The 7,889-nt window shown below is 36.8% G+C and overlaps 1 protein-coding gene across 1 annotated transcript; it reads left to right on the forward strand.

Moving 5' to 3' along the window:
• Nucleotides 1-805: 805 nt before the first annotated feature.
• LOC102618605 (receptor-like protein 6) lies at nucleotides 806-4,133 on the forward strand. The gene has a single exon (XM_052434745.1). It carries the CDS (start codon nucleotides 834-836, stop codon nucleotides 3,990-3,992), a length of 3,159 nt encoding a protein of 1,052 aa, XP_052290705.1. The 5' UTR covers nucleotides 806-833; the 3' UTR covers nucleotides 3,993-4,133.
• The last annotated feature ends 3,756 nt before the right edge of the window (nucleotides 4,134-7,889 follow it).

Consider the following 7,889-nt stretch of genomic DNA (forward strand, 5'->3'; position numbering starts at 1 on the left):
AATTCGAAAAACAGGCTTTAAGACTCGAACAGCTGTGATTGGATATGCAGGTGGGCCACATCTCCAGCAGAAGAAAGTACGAATGGCTCAAAAAGACTTTTCGACCGCAACAGCAAACTAATGGGAGGAAGAGGAGATGCAGGCAATGAATGTAATTAGCGTTACTTGGTGTAGAATCCAGACTCGATCATGAGCTTCAATAAATCTCTTACTACGCTATCCTATTATTTTTATGAGTTTTTAAATTTTATCTAATTAAGATCTTCGCTTTGTAATTGTAATTTTATATCTGAGAGGTGGTGGAATAGGTGCATAATTGTTGTGACTGAGATATCTAATAATTTACATTGAAATACTAGAAATACCAAAAATACAATTCTATTTTAAAATATATTTCAATTTTTAAAAATTGTTTTCAAATCCTGACTAATTTTAAAAACGAATTACTTATTACACAAGTCTTCTGCCCGTTTGTTCACGTACGTCTTGTTGATCTCAAAAAGCCAATTATATCGTAATAAAAAAAAAAAAAAAGCCAATTATATTTTCGGGGACGGCCACACCGTGGAACCTGACTTGCACCGGCAAGGCATTAAGTCCACAAACGACTTTGACTTTGAGTGCTTTTCCTGATACCACATACTCATACATCCTACTGGATAAAACTTCTCAATTTCCACAAATCAATTGACTAGGAGAAATTAAAAATCCCAAGAATTATTTTACAAGAACTGCAGGTTGCCTATATAAAGGCAATACTGTTTTACTACCATGCACGCATGTCATAAAAGCAAAATAACTTAAAGCCATTTTAGAATTCATGTTGAGACGTAATGGGGTTATCTTTAACTTTCTTCACATTTAGACATTTAGTTTTATTTTCCTTCTTAATATTTCATCTTGCAATTGCTCACTTCATTTCTTCTACTCAGCCACTCTGCCATGATCGTGAGCGTTCTGCCTTGTTGAATTTCAAGGAAAGTCTTGTCATTAATCAGACTGCTTCCTCTTATTCTTCTACTTATCCCAAGGTTGCGACATGGAAGCCGGATGAAAAAAATAAGGACTGCTGCTCATGGGACGGTGTCAAATGCAATGAAGACACTGGCCATGTTGTGGAGCTCGATCTTGCTAGCAGTTGCCTCTATGGTTCTATCAACTCTACCAGCAGTCTCTTTCAGCTTGTCCATCTGCAACGGCTTAGTCTCTTCGATAACAACTTCAATTTCTCTGAAATCCCTTCTGCAATCTTAAACTTTTCAAGGCTAACCCATTTAAATCTCTCTCAGTCTTATTTTTCTGGTCAAATACCAGCAGAGTTGCTGGAGCTCTCCAATTTGGAGGTCCTCGACTTATCATATAGTAATTTTGATACTTTTTATCTGAAGCTCCAAAAGCCAGGTCTAGCAAATCTAGCTGAGAATTTAACCAACCTGAAAGCACTTGATCTTATCAATGTCCACATTTCTTCAACAGTTCCTCATACTTTGGCAAATTTATCTTCTTTGCGTTTCTCGTCTCTCAGTGGATGCCGTTTGCAAGGTGAATTTCCCCAAGAGATTTTCCAGTTACCCAACCTTCAATTCCTTGGTGTGATGAAGAACCCAAACCTCACTGGATATTTGCCACAATTCCAGAAAAGCAGTCCCCTTGAAGATTTGAGACTTTCAAGCACGAGATTTTCAGGTAAGATTCCAGATTCAATAGAAAATCTTGAATCTTTATCTTACCTGGATATTCGTGACTGCTCCTTTATAGGAAAAATTCCATCTTCACTTGGTAACCTTACCAAGCTCGAATATCTATCCCTTTCTGGTGGTAATGGATTTTCGAATGAGTTGCCTACCTCCATTGGAAATCTTGCGTCTTTGAAAACTCTAGAAATTAGCTCATTCAATTTCTCTGGTACACTTCAGGCTTCACTTGGTAATCTTACCCAACTTGATTCATTGACAATTTCAGATAGCAATTTTTCTGGTCCAATGTCTAGTTCATTGTCTTGGCTAGCTAATCTTAACCAACTCACTTCTTTGAAATTTCCCTACTGCAACTTAAATAATGAGATCCTGTTTGCGATCTCCAACCTAACACAACTTACTGCTTTATATTTGAAAAACAACCAATTAACTGGTCCAATCCCATATTCGTTGATGAAGCTTAAAAAATTGTCCTTTCTTTTCTTGGGATTTAATCAACTGAGTGGTCGTATTCCAGTTGAAATTAGTAACCTAACTCAACTGCAGCATCTGCAATTATCATCGAATCAATTGGAAGGCTCTGTTCCAAGCTCTATCTTTGAGCTTAGGAATCTAGAAGGGCTTGACCTTTCCTTCAATAATCTCAGTGGCACAGTGGATCTAAACATGTTCCTTCTTAGCTTCAAACGTTTACAAATATTAAATCTCTCGTCAAATAAAATGTCACTGCTCACTAGAACCACTTCTAGTACCAATATGCAGAAATTTGAGATAATAGGATTGAGATCATGCAACCTTAGCGAGTTCCCATCTTTTTTGCACAACCAAGACAAATTGACGTCACTGGATCTTTCCTCTAACAAGATAGATGGAAAAATACCTGAATGGTTGTTCAGTGCAGGTACAAATACTTTGGCATATTTGAACCTTTCTTACAATCTATTGATGGACTTCGAGCACAATCTCCGTGTTCTTCCATGGAATAATCTTGGAGCCTTAGACCTTAGGTTTAATAAGTTGCAAGGACCACTCCCAATTCCATCAGCGTCAATCTTTTCATATCTTATTTCAAACAATCAGCTGACCGGGGAAATTCCACCATCAATATGCAGTTTGAATGGTCTTCATGCTCTTGATTTGTCTCACAACAACTTAAGCGGCAAGCTTCCTGAATGTTTGGGCAATTTCAGTGTTGCGTTGTCAGTATTAAAATTGCAAAGTAACAACTTTCAGGGAAGCATTCCTCAGACCTTCATGAAAGGAACAAATCTGGCTATGATTGATTTAAGCAACAATTCATTGCGTGGGAGAATCCCGAAATCACTGGCAAATTGTGTGAAGCTCAAATTTGTCCATCTTGGGAATAACCAAATCACTGATGTCTTCCCTTCCTGGCTGGGAACTCTTCCAGAGTTAGAGGTTCTTGTCTTGAAATCCAATAACTTTCATGGAGAAATAAAGGCACCTCGAACAGCTTTCGATTTTTCGAAGCTCCGCATCATTGATCTCTCTCACAACAGATTTGGAGGCATTCTTCCGTCGAAACACTTCGATTGTTGGAATTCCATGAAATATGTCAATGCAAGTTACCCAACATATATGCATGATACACTAACTCCAAGCATTTATCCTGCATCTACCTATTTTGGTTTTTTTGATTACTCACTGACAATGAGTAACAAAGGCACAGAATTGGAATATGAGAAGCTCTCAAATCTGATCACAGCAATTATTCTCTCCAACAACAGTTTTGTAGGAGAGATTCCAACATCAATTGCTAATTTAAAGGGGCTTCGAAATCTCAATCTTTCCAACAACAATCTCCAGGGCCGCATTCCATCATCTTTGAGTAACCTAACGGCGATAGAGTCAATGGACCTCTCCAGTAACATGCTCTCAGGAAATATTCCTCAACAACTCTCAGAGCTCACATTCCTTGCAGTCTTTAATGTGTCAGATAACCTGCTCACAGGGCCAATACCACGAGGGAAACAGTTCGACACATTTTTGAAGAGTTCATTTGATGGAAATCCAGGGTTGTGTGGAGGACCTCTGTCAAAAAAATGTAACAACTCTGAGGCTTCACCACCAGAAGAAGATCCGCACTCAGAATCTGTATTTACATTTGGTTGGAAGACAGTTGTGATTGGATATGCAAGTGGGACAATAATAGGAGTGATACTTGGGCACATCTTCAGTACAAGAAAGTATGAATGGCTCGCCAAGACTTTTCGACTGCAACCAAAGGCTGATGCGAGGACGAGGAGAGTCAGGGGACATAGGCAACGGATGTAATTAACCTTTTTTCTTTTTCTTGTATTGTGCTTTAAATTTCTTTCTCCTTCTTTTCTTCGAAGTTTAATAAACGTTTTATTATTGTATATGTACTATATTGTCAGTGCAAGTAGGCTAATAATTTGATGGTTCTTGGCAATTTTTCCTTGAGCACGGCATTCATATCGGCTGCTGCTTCTTTCTTATTTGTTATTCAGTACCTTATTACTGTCCTGATTTGATCAAACGATCATGTCTTTAATTAACAAAATTTAAGATAATAGTTGTAAAAGATTAATGCAGCATTCTCTTTTTCCAAACCTGAAAGGATATGATTTGGAAAAAAAAAAATCATATAATTGATGATCAGGTATTAGTGATTTGGGCACCAGTACAAAGGTCTGCCAACTTTTTGTATTTTACTTTTCATAATTTCCATATATTCTCTAATTTTGTTTTTGGGCAAAAACCCCTAATTTAGTTGAAGAACCGCTTAAAATTACAAATTAATCTCTCAAAGCGTTCTCTAACAATAATCAACTTTTTGAAGCATCAAGCTATTACATGGGGTGCCATATAACTACTGTAAAAAAATATCATTAGTCATCAAATATGTGCCAACAATATAATTGGTAAATGTTAACTATCATCAAAACTCAATCACAATGCTAGAAGTGGCATAAAAGTAATTTGAAATAGAAATACCTTTAATCAAGTTGTTGAAACATAAAAATATATTAAACATGTGTGTTTACACGTAGAATTTGCTTGGGATTTTAGCTGCATTTTGTAAAACTTTTCAAATAGAAATTATTTAATTAGAGCTTTTACATTACCCGAAAAAAGTAATTACCAAAAATATTTGAGTTGTTTGATTGTCAACCAAAGTTTTTTTTTTAAAAAAAATTGTATAATTATTTTAATAGTCAATTTTTTATAGTTATTTTATAAAAGAACGAAATACAATTATCAAACATAATTAAAAATACTTTAGACGGTTTAACACTTTAAAAAAAATTCACAATGAAACTATGGAAAAATAAAAGTACCACAACAAGATTCTGTGCTCAACATAGACAAGCATGGTTAATAGCCGGCAAGGAAGAAAGGGCTGGGATTGGTTTTCTTTTTCTTTTTTTTTAATGTAATCTTTCAATTTTTTGCCTCCATAATAAAATATTTAAATAACTTTTTTCTTAATTTACATGATGTTTTGTACAAAGCGCTTGTTTTCATGTTTTTGTACAAATCGATTTTGCCAAATTCACAGAACTATACTAACAAAACAGAATCCTCCAGCCTGCCTATCATAGAGAGTTTTAAAAGGAATTATGTTTAATAAGAAATTATGCGGTTATTCACTTATTCTTATTTTTAATGCACAACTTGTTCTGCTCTCAATGTTTCAGCTTACCCTTGCGTTCTGTCTTGTTGCAATTCAAGCAAAGCCTTACCGTTGTTCAGTGTTCTTTTTATGATTATCCTTCAGCTTATTCCAATGTGGCATCATGGAACCAGGAAGAAGAAAATAGCGACTGCTGCTTATGGGACGGCATCAAATGCAAGGAAGACACTGGTCATGTGATCAGGCTTGATCTCACATGCAGTTGCCCCTATGATTCTATCAATTCTAGCAGCAGCCTCTGTCAACTTGTCCGTCTAGAATGGTTTGTTCTCTCCAATAACCACTTCAACTTTTCTGAAATCCCTTCAGAAATCAAGAACCTGTCAAGACTAACAGCTCTCTCTTTCTCTCTCTAATTCTTCGTTTTCTGGTCAAATTCCAGCCGAGAGAGCTAGTTGGAGAGTCTTGATCTATCATTTAATAATTTTCATCTGAAGCTCCAAAGCCCGAGTCTAGCAAATCTAGCTGAGAAGTTAGCCAACCTAAAAGTACTTCACCTTGGACAAGTCGATACTGCTTCTACAGTTCCTTATGCATTGGCATATTTATCATCCTTGTTTTCTTATCTCTCACTGATTGCATATTGCAAGGTGAATTCCCTGCAGAGATTTTCCAGTTACCCAAACTTGTATTTCTCGCTCTGACGTATGATCTCTATCTCACCGGATATTTGCCAGAATTTCAGAATAGCAGTGTCCTTGTAGATTTGAGAATTTCACATACGAGATTTTCAGGTAAGATTCCGGATTCAATAGAAAATTTTGAATCCCTATATTCCTTGGGTATTAGAGGTTGCTCATTTTCAGGAAAACTTCCTTCCTTCACTTGGTAATCTTACTAAACTCAATGATCTATACCTTTCTGGTAATGATTTTTCGGGTGAGTTGCCTGTTTTCCTGGGAAAACTTTCTGTTTTTGAAAACGCTAGAAATCATTTCATGCAACTTCTCAGGCAAAGTTCCGGATTCACTTGGTAACCTTTTGCAGCTGAATTATTTAACTGGTGAGATCTTAGGTCTGCTCTCGAATCTAACACAACTTACTCAATTAAATTTGGCTCTTAACCAGTTATCTGGTCCAATCCCGTTTTGCTTGTTGAACCTTGGCAAATTATCAACTCTGTACTTATAACATAATAAACTGACAGGGCGTATGCGTATTCCAGTTGAAATTAGAAAGCTAACCCAATTGCACATTCTGCGCTTAGCGGAGAATCAATTGGAAGGCTCTGTTCCTAGCTCTATCTTTGAGCTAAGGAATCTTCAAGCGCTTGACCTATCCGACAACAATTTGAGTGGCACAGGGGATCTAAACTTTGTCCTTCTTAACATGGAATCTTTAACAGCATTACTTCTCTCGTCAAACAAGTTGTCATTGCTCACTGGAACCACTGTCAATACCAATTTGCCAAATTTCACTATAATAGGGTTCAGTTCATGAAACCTTAGCGAGTTCCCATATTTGTTTGCACAACCAAGATCAATTGCTATCTCTGGATCTTTCCTCCAACAAGATAGCTGGCCAGGTACCTCAATGGTTGTTAAATGTAAGGATAAATAGTTTGGAATATTTGAACTTTTCTCACAATCTGTTGACAGGCTTCGAGCAGGATCTCTTTGTTCTTCCATGGTCTAAAATGAATACTTTAGACCTTAGTTTTAATAAGCTGTAAGGACCACTCCCATTTCCATCATCAGTGTTTGTCCATTCCTATCTAGTTTCAAACAATCAGTTGACAGGGGAAATTCCACTCCAAATATGTTGTTTGAGTGGTCTTTACGCTCTTGATTTCTCTTACAACAACTTCGTTGAATCTTGATTGGAATCAGTCAACCAAGAATCCCCAAGACCTTTCTAAACTCTCTGATAATTGATATAGAAACAGCAACTAATCACGCAAAAGCAAAAACAACTCAAAAACCGGCAAGCTAAGAACAACAATTTATGGTGGTTCGGCCTGGAGATGGGGTATATCCACTGAAGAACAGAGCAACAGCTTTTATTCAATCACTGAGAACAAAATACAACCTTAAAGACAAAGTTACAAACATTTCACACTATGATTTCACTTCTCTTAAGGCTATATATACACGCTTAAGAGACTCCAGAAAGATCCCCTGCCAGCCAGCTGTATTCTGGGTTTGTTGTAAACAAAACCCAGAATTTTCCCGCTTTCATAACCGAAAATAACAAGCTTCTAGACACGTGTTTCCTTCACGTTAAACATAGGCCCAAAACGACAGTAAATAATGCAGTATAGGATAAGTGACTGCACATGACAAGCACATGCTCAACTTATTCAAATGTTACTGACAAAATAATATTGTCATACGGACTTATAAGTTTTTAAGTCGACATGTCGTATTGTACCAAAGCTTTAAACTGACAGAACATCTGATCTTCTGGAAACTAGCTTCAAAGCTCACACCTAACGAACTTCAGTAGCATGGTTCCCAAATGTTTGGGCAACCTCTGTGATAAGTTGCCAGTGTTAAAAATGCAAGCTAACAACT

The sequence above is a fragment of the Citrus sinensis genome, chromosome 2, assembly GCF_022201045.2.
Source record: "Citrus sinensis cultivar Valencia sweet orange chromosome 2, DVS_A1.0, whole genome shotgun sequence".
In the NCBI taxonomy this organism is placed as follows: Eukaryota; Viridiplantae; Streptophyta; class Magnoliopsida; order Sapindales; family Rutaceae; genus Citrus; species Citrus sinensis.

What these genes read in the sequence shown, in the direction of transcription:
- LOC102618605 (XM_052434745.1), top strand. Translation starts at nt 834, where the DNA reads ATGGGGTTATCTTTAACTTTCTTCACATTTAGACATTTAGTTTTATTT.